Source organism: Mobula hypostoma, chromosome 22 (genome assembly GCF_963921235.1).
Source record: "Mobula hypostoma chromosome 22, sMobHyp1.1, whole genome shotgun sequence".
Taxonomy (NCBI): domain Eukaryota; kingdom Metazoa; phylum Chordata; class Chondrichthyes; order Myliobatiformes; family Myliobatidae; genus Mobula; species Mobula hypostoma.
In genome coordinates, this window is record NC_086118.1 from 55,993,159 (window position 1) to 56,009,906 (window position 16,748).

The 16,748-nt window shown below is 45.8% G+C and overlaps 1 protein-coding gene across 5 annotated transcripts in view; it reads left to right on the forward strand.

The window, feature by feature from the left end:
- The first annotated feature begins 8,292 nt into the window (after window positions 1-8,292).
- rhot1a (ras homolog family member T1a) overlaps window positions 8,293-16,748 on the forward strand; it is an 80,388-nt gene continuing 71,932 nt past the window's right edge. For all 5 annotated transcript variants that reach the window (XM_063030648.1, XM_063030645.1, XM_063030646.1 and 2 more), the window contains exon 1: window positions 8,293-8,595. Coding sequence is in view for 3 of the 5 variants with exons in the window: in XM_063030645.1 (XP_062886715.1) it covers window positions 8,559-8,595 (37 nt within the window). In the remaining 2 variants the exon portion in view is untranslated. The remainder of the gene's footprint in view (window positions 8,596-16,748) is intronic.

Genomic DNA, 16,748 nt, shown 5'->3' on the forward strand with positions numbered 1-16,748 from the left:
ACCTATGTTCATCGACTATAGCTCACCATTTAATACTATCATTCCCACAATCCATATTGAGCAGTTGCAGAACCTGGGCCTCTGTACCTCCCTCTGCAATTGGATCCTTGACTTCCTAACCAGAAGACCACAATCTGTGCAGATTGGTGATAACATATCCTCCTCACTGACGATCAACCCTGGCACACGTCAGGGGTGTGCGTGTAGCCCACTGCTCTACTCTCTATATGCTCATGACTGTGTGGCTAGGCATAGCTCAAATACCATCTATAAATTTGCTGATGATACAACCATTGTTGGTAGAATCTCAGGTGGTGACGAGAGGGCGTACAGGGGTGAGATATGCCAACTAGTGGAATGGTGCTGCAGCAACAACCTGGCACTCAACGTCAGTAAGACAAAAGAGCTGATTGTGGACTTCAGGAAGGGTAAGATGAAGGAACACATACCAATCCTCAAGGAGGGATCAGAAGTGGAGAGCGTTAACAGTTTCAAGTTCCTGGGTGTCAAGGTATCTGAGGATCTAACCTGGTCCCAACATATTGATGCAGTTATAAAGAAGGCAAGACAGCGGCTATACTTCATTAGGAGTTTGAAGAGATTTGGTATGTCAACAAATACACTCAAAAACTTCTATAGATATACCTTGGAGAGTATTCTGACAGGCTGCATCACTGTCTGGTATGGAGGGGCTACTGCACAGGACTGAAAGAAGCTGCAGAGGGTTGTAAATCTAATCAGCTCCATCTTGGGTACTAGCCTACAGAGTACCCAGGACATCTTCAGGGGGCAGTGTCTCAGAAAGGCAGAGTCCATCATTAAGGACCTCCAGCACCCAGGGCATGCTCTTTTCTCACTGTTACCATCACGTAGGAGGTACAGAAACCTGAAGGCACACACTCAGCAATTCAGGAACAGCTTCTTCCCCTCTGTCATCTGATTCCTGAATGGACATTGAACCCTTGGACACTACCTCACCTTTTTTTAAATATACAGTATTTCTGATTTTTCCACATTTTTTAATCTATTCAATATGTATACTGCAATTGATTTACTTATTTATTTATTTATTTTTTTCTCTTCTATATTATGTATTGCATTGAACTGCTGCTGCTAAGTTAACAAATTTCACGTCACAGGCCGATGATAATAAACCTGATTCTGATTCCTTCTGCTCAGAGTAATGTTCTTTCTGTCTGTAATATTTTTTTTTACAAAATATTGTTCTCTTTAATTAAGTTATCCTCTGGTCTCCTTTTTCCAAAAGGAAACAATCTCAGCCTAGCTGATATTTTCCAGTCCTGACAACATTTTTGTAAGCTTGTACCCTCTTCAGTGTAATCCTAACTTTTCTGCAACATTGTGACTTAAATATTCACAATAATCCAGCTAAAGCTTTACTATAGTTTTAACACTTCTAACATAACCTCAGTACTCTTAAAGAAAATAGGTGCTAACTCTCCTATTAATAAGCTCAGGTTTTGCCCATTGATGCATCTACTAATAGAGAGACTGCATCGTAGTAGTTAGCATAACGCTTTCTGGCGCCAGTGACCCGGGTACAACTTCTGCCGCCATTTGTAGGGAATTTATCTGTTCTTTCCGTGACCTTGGAGGATTCCTCCAGGTGCTCCAGTTCCATCCACATCCCTAAGGCGTACAGGTGAGTAGGTGAATTGGTCACATGGGTGTAATTGGGCAGTGTGGGCTCATTGTGCTGGAAGGGCCTGTTACTGTGCTGTATCTCTAAGTAAAATAATAAATATCCAAGCTATTCCATTATATATTCATCTATCAGATGGGATAGCACAGATATTTATTATTCATCTCCTTCTCTTAGTTTCTCCACGTCTACTGCATCTGTTCCCAAGATGAGGCTTTACATTCTAAGACTTCAGAAAAGTCTTTATAAAGCCATGTTTCCTGAAAAAGGACTTTCCTGAAGGCTTAGAATGTAAAGCTGCTTCTTGAGAACAGATGCAGTAGAGGTGGAGAAACTAAGAGAAGGAGATGGCATCTTCACAGGACACAGGGTGAGTGGAGATATCGCCCAGATAGTTGGGAGTTACTATTTCAAAGTAAATTTATTATCAACGTACATATATGTCACTATATACTACCCTGAGACTCATTTTCTTTTGGGCATTTAGGGTAAAACAAAGAAATACAACAGAATCACTGAAAAACTATACACAAAGACTGACAAACTATCAATGTGCAAAAGACAAAACTGCCCAAATATAAAAAAATAAATAAATGAATATCGAGAATGAGCTGTAGAATCCTTCAAAGTGAGTCAATAGGTTGAGGAATCAGTCAACGTTGAGTGAAGTTACCCACGCTAGTTGAGGAGCCTGATGGTTGTAGGGCAATAGCTGTTCCTGAACCTGGGTACTGTGAGTTGTGAGTCTCTGGTCCCTCCTTCCTGATGGCAGCAGCGAGAAGAGACCATGGCCTGGGTGCTGGAGTCTTTGATGGCACATGCCGGTTTCTTGTAGCACTGCTGTAGATGTGCTCCGTGGTGGGGACAGCTTTTTCTGTGACGGACTGAACTGTATCCACTACTTTTTGAAGGCTTTTCTGTTCTTAGGCACTGGTGTTTCCACACCAGTCAGGATACTCTCCACTGCACAAAACATGTTCAAGTTTATTTCCACTTCTAAGACCAAATGAAACAGCATTCTTCCTGACCAAGTTTCAGTATACAGTATATATAACTCACACACAACATAAAGTAATATTACCACAATTTTATAAATAATAAAATGTTCTAGAACACTGACATTTAACATAAGGTGCTTTAACGACACAATTTAAAAAGTAAACAGTATAAATCTACTGGTGTTTCATGTGCGATGAGACGGGTGGAGCGGGGCTAAACAGGTGAGTTTAGTAGTCTCATGGCGGGGGGGGGGTGGTGGAAATAAAAGCTGTTTACTATCTTAACAAAACCTTGTCCTAAGGCTGCGGTACCTCCTACTTGGGGGTAGGAGGTCAAAGAGACTATGGGACGGTTGGAAGGGATCCTTGACAAAATGCCTTGCATACGCAGCGTTCCTGATAAATATCTCTGATGGGAGGAGGAGAGACCCCGATGATCAGCAGACCTCGCAATACTTGATGTCAAATGCCTTGCAATTCCCGTACCGGACAGTGATGCAGCTGGTCAACGGTGCTCCTGTAAAAACAACAGAAGTTTGTTAAGGTTTTTTATAACAGGCTGAAATCTGCGCAAACCTGTAAGGAAGTAGAGGCGCTGCCGTACCTTCTTTGTACAAAATAATGCTTATGTGCTAGTCCCAGAGCAGATGTTCGCAACTGATAACGCCAAGGAATTTAAAGTTACTGACACTCTGCGCCTCCGACCCCCTAATGAACACTGGCTCATGGACCTCTTGTCGCTTCCTCCTGTAGCTTTTTTGGTTTTTGAAGCACCTTCAATTACTCCAAAAGACTGAGGTTTGGTAAAATACTGAAAGGCTTTTATTCGCTGTACAATACGACCTCCGCAGTGAGTGTCTGCCCCCGGACTGAGGGAGAGGGGCAAGGCGAACACCTTTATACAGGACTCTGTGAGAGGAGCCACAGGGGCAGTCAGCAGAGGTGTGTGTCCAGACAGGTAACCGAGTTACAACATATATACATGGTTTACCACATTCACCCCTCCTTTTTTTTAAAAAGAGTCCCGCGGGGTGAAGTGACTGACAATATTTACAAGAAGTATATTTACAGGTTAAGTTTCTATCAGGCAGTCGAGTCCGTCGCTGTGATCTACGTAGCACCGGCGGTGATTGCACCGGCGATGGCGGTTGTGCTGGCTTCGGCCTGACTTCAGGTGCCAGCACGTTAGGCGTCGGCAATCCCTCGTGCGTGTGCGTCGCGCCCGGTATGGGAGTGTCGTGTGGTGTCTGTATAGGGTTTGGGGTGCACGGTGTCTCGTAGGTACATACATTGGTGGGTACGGGGTCAATAGTCACCACAGAGTGTTCAGGGTAGGGGCCCAGAGCTCCTGCAGGCGTCAGGTCGCGGATGGAGACCGTGTTCTCCCGCCCATCAGGTAAAACCACGTAGGCATACTGGGGGTTCGCATGAAGTAAGTGAACCCTCTCGACTATCGGGGAGTATTTATTGCTCCTTGCATGTTTCCGGAGCAGCACTGGCCCCGGGGACATCAGCCAAGTTGGTAGGGTGGTTCCAGTGGTCGATTTTCTGGGAAAAGAAAAGAGCCGCTCATGAGGGGTGGCATTGGTGGCTGTGCATAACAGGGAGCGGATGGAGTGGAGTGCCTCGGGAAGGACCTCCTGCCAGCGGGAGACTGGCAGTCCCTTTGACCTGAGGCTAAGAGTGTGGCTTTCCACACTGTGCCATTCTCCTTCTCTACCTGTCCATTCCCCCGGGGATTATAGCTCATGGTCCTACTGGTTGCAATTCCCCTAGCCAGTAGATATTGGCGCAGCTCGTCACTCATAAACGAGGACCCTCTGTCACTGTGGATATAGCATGGGTATCCGAACAGAGTGAAGAGCTTGCGCAGGGCTTTTATAACTGACGTGGTAGTGGTGTCGGGGCAGGGGATGGCGAAGGGAAACCGCGAGTACTCGTCAAGTACGTTAAGAAAGTACACATTGCGGTCGGTGGAGGGAAGGGGGCCCTTAAAGTCAACACTCAGTCGCTCAAAGGGGCGGGTGGCCTTGATGAGTGGTGCCTTTTCGGGTCGGTAGAAGTGCGGTTTGCACTCTGCGCAGACTTGGCAGTCCCTGGTCATCATCCTGATCTCCTCAAGGGAGTAAGGCAGGTTCAGGGCTTTCACGAAGTGGAAAAGCCGGGTGACTCCCGGGTGGCAAAGGTCTACATGTAGGGCGTATAGCCGGTCAATCTGCGCGCTGGCACATGTTCCCCGGGATAGGGCATCGGAGGGCTCGTTGAGCTTCCCAGGCCTGTACATGATGTCATAGTTGTAGGTGGAGAGTTCGATTCTCCACCTCAGAATTTTATCATTTTTGATTTTGCTCCGCTGCTGATTATTAAACATGAATGTGCCTGGGCGCTGGTCAGTTAGCAGGGTGAACCTTTTGCTGGCAAGATAGTGCCTCCAGTGCCTTATAGCTTCCACTACGGCCTGGGCCTCTTTCTCTACCGCAGAGTGCCGAATTTCAGGGCCTTGAAGGGTACGGGAGAAGAACACCACTGGTCTTCCTGCCTGGTTGAGGGTAGCAGCCAGCAGAAAGTCGGAGGCGTCACTCTCTACTTGGAAGGGAATGGCCTCATCCACCGCATGCATTGCTGCTTTGGCAATGTCCCCTTTTATGCGGTTGAAGGCCGCGTGGGCCTCGGCAGAGAGGGGGAATGTGGTGGACTTGACCAGGGGGCGGGCCTTGTCTGCATAGTTAGAGACCCATTGGGCGTAATATGAAAAGAAGCCCAGGCACCTTTTGAGGGCTCTGAGGGTATTGGGAAGAGGGAGTTCCAACAATGGGCGCATACGGTTGGGGTCAGGGCCAGTGACTCCATTCTCCACGACACACCCAAGGATAGCAAGTCGGGTGGTCCCAAATACACACTTGTCCTCGTTATAGGTGAGGTTGAAAGATTTGGCTGCTTGGAGAAATTTTTGGAGGTTGTTGTCGTGATCCTGCTGGTCGTGACCGCAGATGGTGATGTTATCCAGATATGGGAACATGGCCTTCAGTTGGCACTGGTCCACCATCCGGTCCATTGCCCTCTGGAAGACAGATACACCATTCATGACACCGAAGAGGACGCGCAGGAATTGATAAAGCCTGCCGTCCGCCTCGAAGGCGGTCCTCCCGGTGGATGGGGAGCTGATGGTAAGCGGATTTTAGGTCTATGGTCGAGTACACCTTGTACTGTGCTATCTGATTGACCATATCCGCGATGCGGGGTAGAGGGTACGCGTCGAGCTGCGTGAACCTATTGATGGTCTGGCTATAGTCCACGACCATCCTATTCTTCTTCCCGTTCCTAACAACCACCACCTGCGCCCTCCAAGGACTTGTGCTCGCCTCAATGACCCCCTCCCTGAGCAGCCGCTGCACCTCCGACTTAATGAAAGCTCTGTCCCCCGCACTGTACCTCCTGCTTTTAGTTGCCACGGGTTTACAGTCGGGGGTCAGGTTGGCGAACAGCGGTGGGGGAGGGAGCCTGAGGGTGGAGAGGCCGCAACTGGTGTCAGTAGTGTGGCAGTTGGCATGATGTTGGGTGAGATGCGCAGGTTGGTGTGTGTGTGTGTGGTCAGTAGCGGGGTACGTGACATATCTCTACAAAACAGGGGATTTATGACAGTAATTGGCGGGAGGGGCCCGTCATACTTCATTGTCATGCTTTTCAGGTGGCTCTGGAAGTCCAACCCCAACAGCACAGGGGCACACAGTTGAGGCAAGACCAGTAACGTAAGTCCCGATACTCTGTGCCCTGCCCCACTAGTGTGGCTACACAACCCCCCCCGGATGTCTGTTGTATGCGACCTGGAGGCCATGGTGACCCTTCGACTTACCGGCCGTATCATGAGTCCACAATGCTGCACCGTGGCCGGGTGGATAAAACTCTCCGTGCTGCCTGTGTCAAACAGGCAGCTTGTCCTGTGCCCCTCCACCAGGATGTCCATCATTGACCTTGTGAGCTGGTGGGGAGCACTTTGGTCGAGGGTCACAGAAGCCAGGGTGGGGTCGCTGTCTTGGTCCGGCGTGGTGGGGTGCCCCGTGAGCACCCGTCGGTCATAGGCTGTGGGAGGTGGCGCCGACCAAGATGGCCGCCCCCATGTCTCGCACGTGGTGGCAGCGTGCAGGGAAGATGGCAGCCCCCACGTCTCGCACGTGGTGGCAGTGTGCAGGGAAGATGGCGACCTCCATGTCTCGCACATGGCACTGCTCAATCCCGCTCGCGGTTTTGACTTACAGACCTTGGCGAAGTGGCCCTTCTTTCCACAGCTGGAACAGGTAGCTTGTCGGGCCGCGCAGCGTTTCCGGGGGTGCTTCTCCAGTCCGCAGAAGTAGCACTTCGCGGACTCACGACTGGCTGCATCCGAGGTCGATTCGCCGGCGGGTTGCGGGGTCTCCAGCGCCCACGAGGCCATCGGGGGATCACGTGCCTGGAGAGCCTTGGAGTTCTGCAGAGCGGCCTCCAACGTATCAGCCAGCTCCATCGCCGAATTTAGGGTAAGATTGGCTTTTACCAGCAGCCGCTGGCGCACGTACACTGACCTGGTCCCCGTAACGAAGGCGTCTCTCACTAGGAGCTCTGCATGCTGCGCCGCCGTCAGCTCCTGGCAATTGCAGGCCCACATGAGTGTCTGTAGGGCCTGGACAAACTCAGCACTTGATTCCCCAGACCGTTGTTGCCGTGTCGCTAAGCGATGCCGAGCATAGACGCTGTTTATCGGCCGCAGGTATTGTCTTTTGAGTGCGTTCATTGCGCCGTCGTAGTTCGGCTGGTCTTTGATCAGCGAATAGACCTGTGGACTGACCCTGGAGAGTAGAACTCTGCGCTTCACTACGGGGTCGGTCGCTTTAATCTCCTCTAGGTACGCTTTGAAGCAGGCCAGCCAGAGTTCGAAAGCGTTTCCAGCTTCAGGTGTTTGCGGATTGAGGTCTAATTTTTCTGGTCTCAGGGCCTGTTCCATGTTTTAAAATGTACAGCGAATAAAATTGAAGCACCTTCAATTACTCCAAAAGACTGAGGTTTGGTAAAATACTGAAAGGCTTTTATTCGCTGTACAATACGACCTCCACAGTGAGTGTCTGCCCCCGGACTGAGGGGGAGGGGCAAGGCGAACACCTTTGTACAGGACTCTGTGGGAGGAGCCACAGGAGCAGTCAGCAGAGGGGTGTGTCCAGACAGGTAACCGAGTTACAACATATATACATGGTTTACCACAGTTTTACTGTCGAGTGAGAGGTTTTGTTGTGGCATCAGTCAACAAGATTTTCAATCTCCCTTCTATATGCCGGTTCAACCTTTGATTCGGCCCACAACACTGGTGTCAAGAAATTTAAATTAGGCATTGGAGCTGTTATAAATTAATTTATTACCTAAGTATATATACCATATACAACCTTCAGATTCATCTTCTTAGTCTTACAAGTATAAAACGAGTAAAACAGTACAGAAATAAGAGTCTAGGCAAAAGTGCAGGGTAAATCGGGGGCACAACGAAACTAACGGAGTTGAGGATCAGTTTTAATCTGGACAAGCAAAGAATCCGGGGACGTGCACGTCGAAGCTCGGGCGCGCCTACGTTGAGCATGTTGCGGGAGCGCGCACGTAGCTCGCGGGAGTGAGAGCGCAGAGGAGAGCTAACGGCGAGCGCGGCGGCGGTTGGGGGTAGCAGGGGCAATCAGGCGTGCTGATGGAGTGTAGAGTAACCGCGATGCTTGACCTCTGAGGAAGCCTGACCCAGTCGGAGGGAGAGTTCACCGTCTGGAGACGAAAAATCAGCGGCCGCTGGGCTTGGGCCTAACCCCCTCCCTCCTGCTCCCGGCACACCGGGCCGCAGCTCTGCTCCTGGCCGGGCCCAATCGCGACCAGGCCTGGCGGCAAAGATGAAGAAGGACGTGAGGATTCTGCTGGTTGGAGAACGTGAGTGGGGAAGTGGGTACGGCCCACCTTGTCGCCGAGGTCCGAGCGCTGGCAGTGGGAGGGGGGTCGCCGCCACGGGGCCAGCCTGTGGGGTAGTGTGACATATCCCCCTAACTATGACCTTCCCACTAGCTGAAGCAGAAGGAGGTTAGCGCCCGCAAGGTGTCAGGACGAGAGCTACCGGCAACCAGTGAATTGGCGCCTTGATGGAAATAAAGATATATTCCCCTCATCGTAGAAATTAATCGACATCTTTAGTTGTCTCTTGACGATTGTATCCGTTCCTCTGGCCCATATTCCTCTGTGCGAGTGTGTTCTCGGCATCTTTTCCTGTAACCCCTTGTTTCATCCTAGCATCTTTCTCTTATCAACGTGGTTGTGCATAAAGTGTCATTAGTGTGACACTCGTAGTTGATTCAGTCGTAGGCGCACCTCGTGTGCTGTCACTAGTAGATCAGCTGTTCTGAAGTCAAGCCGTGTACGTCAACTGCTTTTGGTCGCTAAGCTTCTTAGCGACCAACATCTGTCCTTACGCTGATATTTTCCCATTTTACACTCACTTTAATGGTTGGGAAATTACAGGTATTTAGCCAGTAGCCTTTGAGGGATGGAGTCGTATTAGTTGTAATTATAGCCCTTCTCCCCAATCCTAGAACGTGGTATCGTAAGCAGCACACACAAGACGTTGGGAGAACTCAACAGATCAGGAAATGAATAAACAGTTGACGTTTAGGCCGAGACCCCCCCCCCCCTTTCAGGACTGAGAAGGAAGGGGGGGGAAGATGCCAGAATAAAAAGGTAGAAGGTGGGGGGAGGGGAAAGGCTAGCTGGAAGGTGATAAGTGAAGTCAGGTGGGTGGGGAAGGTCAAGGACTGGAGAAGAAAGAATCCGAAAGGAGAGGAGAGTGGCCCATAGGGGAAAGGGGACCCAGGGCAGGTGAGAAGAAGTAAAAGATCAGAGTGGGAGTGGGGAATGGGGGGGTGGGGGGGGATTTGTTCACCAGGAGGAGAAATTCATGCCATCAGATTTGAGGCTACCCAGACCGAATATAAGGTGTTGCTCCTCCACCCTGAGGGTGGCCTCATCTTGACACAAGGGGAGGCCATGGACTGACACATCATAACGGGAATGGGAATTATAATGTTTGGCGCAGGAAAGTCCCATTTGTGGTGGGGGTGCTGGATGAAGCATTTGTTATCCTGCACTCTTTATTTCACCTCCCAATAATATTAATAATGTGGCTCTTGGACCTCTCTCTTTCCACTTCTTAAATAAATGTACAGTCTATTACTCAAGTGGGTAGATCTCTCACATCTGAATCAAAAGGTCATGTGTTTCAACCCCAGTCCAGAAACTTCTTTATCTAACCTAGATTGAGGTATTATTTGCCCTCTTAGGTATTAATATAAAATGTGTCAAAGAGAAGGACGTTTTCCTTGTGTTCTGGCGAATATTCTCCATTCAACCAACCAACCAAAATAAAAATTACCATATAAAAGCATTCTCTGAACTTGTTCCTGATCCCAGTGGAAGAAACATGGAACTTTTCATGCTAGTACAACATAAGTCCATTAGAAAGCCAAAGATGTTCCTTCTCTGCATTGCCAATATTTTAATTCAGGAAATGTAACCAAGTTACAGGTGATGTTTCACAAACATATGCTGGACAGAGTGAATGGTGGGAAGGGGAGAGGCTGGATTTTGTATTTGACTGAGCTGTGCCCACAACCCTCTGCAGTTTCATGCTGACTGGCAAAGCAGTTGCCATACCAAGCTGCAATGCCTCCAGATGAGACACTTTCTGTGGTGCGTCTGTAAAAAAAATTGGTGAGGGTCAGTGGGGACATGCCGAATTTCCTTAGCCTTCTGAGGAAGTAGAGAGTAGAGATACTGGAGTTTTTACTCGCCAGTTGCGTCTACGTGGTTGGACTGGGCCTAAGTTGTTGGTAATATTTAACACAACAGTCTCAACTATTTCCGTATCAGCACCTTTGATACTTCATCCCTCTTCATGAAGTCAATGACCAGCCTTTTTGTTTTCATCACATACTCACCTTCCGTCTAAACTTTTCATTACACTTGGAATCTCTAAACTCTTTGGAGAGTTGTAAAACAGGGAGTCTAGGATTGCAAGTACATGGTTCCCTGAAAGTGGCATCACAGGTGGACAGGGAGGTTAAGTTGAATTTTGGCATCAAAATTCATGATGAAGGGCCCTGCCCTTCATCAGTCAGGACACTGAGTACCGAAGTTGAGAGATTATGTTATAGTTGTACAAGACACTAGTAAGGCTGCATTTGGAGTACCTTGTTCAGTTTTGGTCACAGAGGTGCAGAGGAGATTTGTGGGGATGTTGGTCGAGTCTCGAGGGATTGAGTTATGGAGAGAAGTTTGAAAGAGATTAAACAAGTAGAGAAAACATACAAGGATGTTGCCAGGATGAGAATCTGAGTTACAGGGAAAGGTTGAATAGGTTAGCACTTCATTCCTGGAGTGTAGGTGAGTGAGGGGGGATTTTAATAGAGGTATACAAAATTATGAGGGAATTGATAGGATAAATGCAAGCAGGCTTTTTCACTGATGTTGGGTGAGACTGGAACTAGAGATCATCGGTGAAAGGTGAAACTTTTAAGGGGTACATGAGGGGGAACTCACTCGGGTTGTGAGAATGGAACAAGCTGTTAGTGAAAGTGGTGAATGTGTATTCAATTATAATATTTAAGGGAAATTTGGATAATTACATGGGTGGGAAGGGTATGGACGGCTATGGTCTGGGTGCAGGTTGATGGGACTAGGCAGATTAACATTTCAGCATGAACTAGATAGGTGAAAGGGCCTGTTTCTGTGCTGTAGTGCTCTATGATTTCTGTGACAAATAGTGCTGAAAGGTAGCCTAGATTATCGTTTTAGGTGTTGATTTAAGTCCAGAAATTGGCTAGGATATTAGCAAAACTTCTGCTCATAACTGAGAAGAGACTTGGGATCCATGTCAAATCTAAGCGGTTAGAACCTTGGTTTAACATCTCATCCAAAGGGATAGTTCCTCTGTCTCCATTAGACGTTATGTGCTTAAGCCTCTGGAATGGGACACACAATCGTCTAAGTGGAACTGTAACTTCTAAGCTAAGAAATCATGAGAGGTTCTGAGGCAAGTACGGATAATGGGTGTGAGAAGGGAATCAGCAATGTTGGCTCTTGTATTTCAGTTCTTGCATTGTCTTGAAGGGAGAAGTGCCCTCAGAATTTCTTATTTATTTGCACTAACATTTCAATTTGAAGTAGCAACCACCAATTGTCACATCTACTGCTTTCAGCATTATATTTGAGCTTAAGAAAGAATCACATTTGACCATTGACAACACCTTGAGGCTTTTGCATGGTTCCGCAAATCCCACATCACTTCTGTACCTAATTCTCTGCTGACCTCCTCTTGCTAACTAACAGTAGGGAAAATATATTTGAAGAAAAATATATGCTCCCTCCTGCCATCTGGCAAAAGGCACCGAAGCATTCGGGCTCTCACAACCAGACTATGTAACAGTTTCTTCCCCCAAGCCATCAGACTCCTCAATACCCAGAGCCTGGACTGACACCAACCTACTGCCCTCTACTGTGCATATTGTCCTGTTTATAATTTATTGTAGTGCCTGCACTGTTTTGTGCACTTTATGCAGTCCTGGGTAGGTCTGTAGCCTAGTGTAGTTTTGTGTTATTTTACGTAGTTCAGTGTAGATTTTGTATTGTTCATGTAGCACCATGGTCCTGAAAGACGTTGTCTCATTTTTACTGTGTACTGTACCAGCAGTTATGGTTGAAATGACAATAAAAAGTGACTTGACTTGATCTAGCAAAATATTTTCTTTTTCTTTTCTTTCCTGTAGCTACTTGTCAATACGATCTTTTAATTTTCTCGACTTCCAAATTTAGGGTTGTTTTTATGGTCTTAAAAGATCAATGGATGTGTTTTTTTTAAAACTTGTTCTTTAAATTATCATTGGCACTCTTGTGAATGGAGATAGAAGCTCAAGATTTCCATAAGACTTAAGATATAAGAGCAGAATTAGATCATTTGGCCCATCGAGCCTACTCCACCATTTCGTCATGGCTGATCTATTTCCCTCTCTGTCCCAATCTCCTGTCTTCTCCCCATAACCCTTTATGCCCTGACTAATCAAGAATCTATCAATCTCTGCCTTAAATATACCCAATGACTTGGCCTCCTCAACTGCCTGTGGCAACGAATTCCACACATTCACCACTCTGGGCTAAAAAAAATTCCTCCTCTTCTCCATTCAAAATGGAGGAATTTCCCTTCTAAATATTCTGGGAAAATAATTAAACATCGTCTTCAGGAAGTCTTATTTCTTATCTGCTGTATACTTTGTCCTTTTTTTTTGCTTTCTGAGTACTTTGCTGCTGTGTTTGAACATTATGCTTCTCTAGTTGGCCATACTTTGCTGAAGAGATGACTAGAAATCTCTGCAGTCGACATAGCATTCATTGAACAGGAGTAGCCAAAATAATGTCACTAGAGATTGCTGAGGGAATGTGAGTGGGAGGGCATTGGTCAACTTGGAACAAAAAGGTTATTTAGTGGGGACTTGCTTGGTAGCAGTCTCATAACAAGAGGGTAGGATGTGGCATATGTCAATCTTCATTAGTTCACACTGAAATATAAATCTCTCAATCAGAATTCAGGTGGTACATGTCTCCCAGGCTGCTTATACAGAAATGTGGGCATTATTGTCGCTAATGAAGTGCTTGCAAACGTGGAGCAATTACTTATCACTTTTGGCTTCACATTGTTGACCAGCTGCTCTGTAATCTGTTTGGTCCACTAGGTGAGACAGACACATCAGACTGCACTGGAACACCAGCATGAGAGGAAATTACTTTTCTATGTTAAGATTAATAAATTCCATGGTTGAAATCAACAAGTTACCATTCAGACAAAAATGTTGCACTGCATCATCAGTTCATTGAAATTTATTTAACAACACGTTCCACAGTGCCTTTTATGTCCCACTTAAAATTTGCAACCTGTGCCATTACTATAAACAGGAGATATTCTGCAGATGCTGGAAACCTTGAGTAACAAACACACACACACACACACACACACACACACACACACACACACACACACACACACACCCTCCCCCTCCCCCTCCCCCTCCCTCTGTCAGGCAGTATCTGTGGAGGGGAATATCTGTCCATAGATCTTGCCTTCACTACACTTGTAAGTTGTCATCACCATTTATAGAGAACTGTGAAAAGATTGGACTCGATCAACTTTTTTTGGTGCTCTCAATGACTGTATTGTCAAGGTCAGTGTGTGTAGCCCTACCTAATTCAATATCATATTCAAGATTGTTTAATGTCTTTTCTAGTAAACAAATGCAAAGGAGAATGAAATAATTGTTGCTCTGGAACTGATGCAGCACACAAAAAACACAGCTTAAATATACATAAACTATATAGCATATATATATATAAAAACTATGATAAAGTGACTTTAATGTACTTGTGGTACAAGTGAGTGCAGTTAACTTACAAACTAAGGGACAATGAAGCAACAACTATTTTCGTATGAGGCTTGGTGCCACATCAGTTGAGTATGTAAGATAAGGTTGAAAGAGCATGAATAAAATTTACAAGGATGGGCTGGGACTTGAAGACCCGAGGGAAGTGTTTGAACAGGTTTGGACTTCATTCCCTAGAGCAGGGGTAGGCAACTTATGGCCCGCAAGCAAATATTGAGATACTATGCTTATCCGGCCCGCAAGCGATTTTTCCTTATTCTGAGTGTTTCACATAACCACACTGATGGACGTGCATGGCGTCTTGTTACACTGGCCCCAGGTTCCGTTTTGATCCAAACCAAACACTGGTATATACGAATGGCAGAAAGGCAGACTACCCGTGCACACGCAGGTTTTCAGATGGGATCGTTCAAATTTGTAAACAGAAACAGCGTCACTGTGTTTTAACAAGAAATCCACACTAAATATCCAGATATTTACATGTGCTACGATACTTGTTGAATAACTCACGTTTCGAAATAAAATCAAAGAAAAAAATTCCAATGGCAATGAATGCAAAACGCAGGAAGGTAGACGCTGAGTGTTGAAAAAGCAGTGAAAATGAAGGAATTACCCGTGCCAGCTACAACGTCTCAAAGCATATTGCAGAAAAGATGAAGCCTTTTACAAATGGAGAGTTTGTCAAATAATGTTTACTGGCAGTGGTGGATATTGTTTGTCCTGAAAAGAAATCTTTATTTACATCTATCAGCCTGTCAGCAAGAACGATCACACGGCGAATTGAAGAAATGTCAGCAGATGTTAAAAGTTGTTTAAGGGATGCCTGCAACAAATTGTATTTTTTTTTCAATTGCGCTTGATCAGAGTACAGACTTGATAGACACTGCTCAACTTGCAGTGTTTGTGCGAGGAGTGACCTCAACTTTTCAAATTTTTGAAGAGTTTATTCAATTAATTCCTATGAAGGACACGGTTACTGGAGCAGACATTTTTGAAGCTTTGCTGAAAATGATGTCAGAAATGAAACTTAATGTGTCGAAGCTAATTGGCATCACAACTAATGGGGTACCAGCAATGATGGGACAGAAAAACTGAACTGAGATCTTTGGTTATTAATTGGCATCCTTGGTTAAGCACAAATGATTTTCTAGCATGTGTTATTCATTAATTTGTGGCAAAACATAACTAGATGTATTTAAATGGATAATTCCCATATTTCAAATTCTTTATGGCATTTATCTGGCCCACCGTCTGCTCATTAATATGTGATCTGACCCCCAGAGGCAGAAAGGTTGCCGACCCCTGCCCGAGAGTGTAGGAGAATGAGGGGAGATTTGATAGAGGTATACAAAATTATAAGGGGTATAGATAGGGTAAATGCAAGCAGGCTTTTTCCATTGAAGTTGGGTAGGACTAGAACTAGAGGTCATGGGTTAAGTGTGAAAAGTGAAATGTTTGAGGGAAACTTTGTCAGTGGAACTAGCTAGTGCAAGTGGTAGATACAGGGTTGATTTCAATGTTTAAGAGATATGTGGATAGGTACATGGATTGGTGGGGTGTGGAGAGCTATGGTCTGGGTACAGATTGATGGGACCTGGCAGGTTCAGCACAGACTAGATGGGCTGAAGGGCCTGTTTCTGTGCTGTAGTGTTCTATGACTAATAGACATCAGTGTACCAGATGGGGTTTCCATTAGTGCTGTAGCTTCATGTTTATCAAAGCAGATACTGGATTTAATTGATTAAGTGAATTTAAATAATTGCTGTAGCGAAATTGAAAATTATATCTCTGAAGATTTTCCTAGATCTCTGGATTACCAGCCCTGTAACATGATTGCTTTGCCACTGTTTCTTTAATGTAGCAGGCCATCACCTCTCTCCATTATTGTGTTTATTTGATGCTGTAACTATAATGATGGAAATTCAGGGATTTGATCTACTAGAATTGAAGTACAAGCAATATTTATCTAGTTTGTTATATCATTTGGTGATAGAGGTTATGAAGCTGGAAATGCTTTCATAGATATCTTTTGTATTTCTCTGCAATCCATCTTACCATTAATGGAATTTGATTTAGCTTACCTCTTTAAGTTTTATGAAACCCCTTTTTTTAACCAGGTGTCTCTAGAAGCACAGCACATTAGCCACTTGCTAACAGCCACTGAACTCAGCGGTGAGAAAGTCGCCTTTCTCGAACTCCATATGTCTAGAGTCGGTATGACTTGAGACCCACCAAACCGGAGAGTTGGGATGTTTCAACCACCCCAACCTCAGTCTGAGCAAATACTGCCCATGTGCAATTATCCGTCGTTAAGAAATAACAGATTGTACACTGCATACATTTATAAAGAAGGTGTATTTATGAATTTCAGCTTAATGAAACAGTTATTAAAGAAAAAAAAGGAAATATAAGGGACCATATTAATTAAACCAGTCAAATGTGCACAAGGTGGAGCTCAAATCTTCCAAAAGCTGGATGTATCCCTTACTCAACGGCGCTGACTCCTATTCACTGATCACCAGTCGCACCTCCCATCTTGAACTCCATAGAATCACGTATTCCAGTCGGATTGGATCTTACAGCCAGTTCTCTTGACCCTCTCTTTCTATC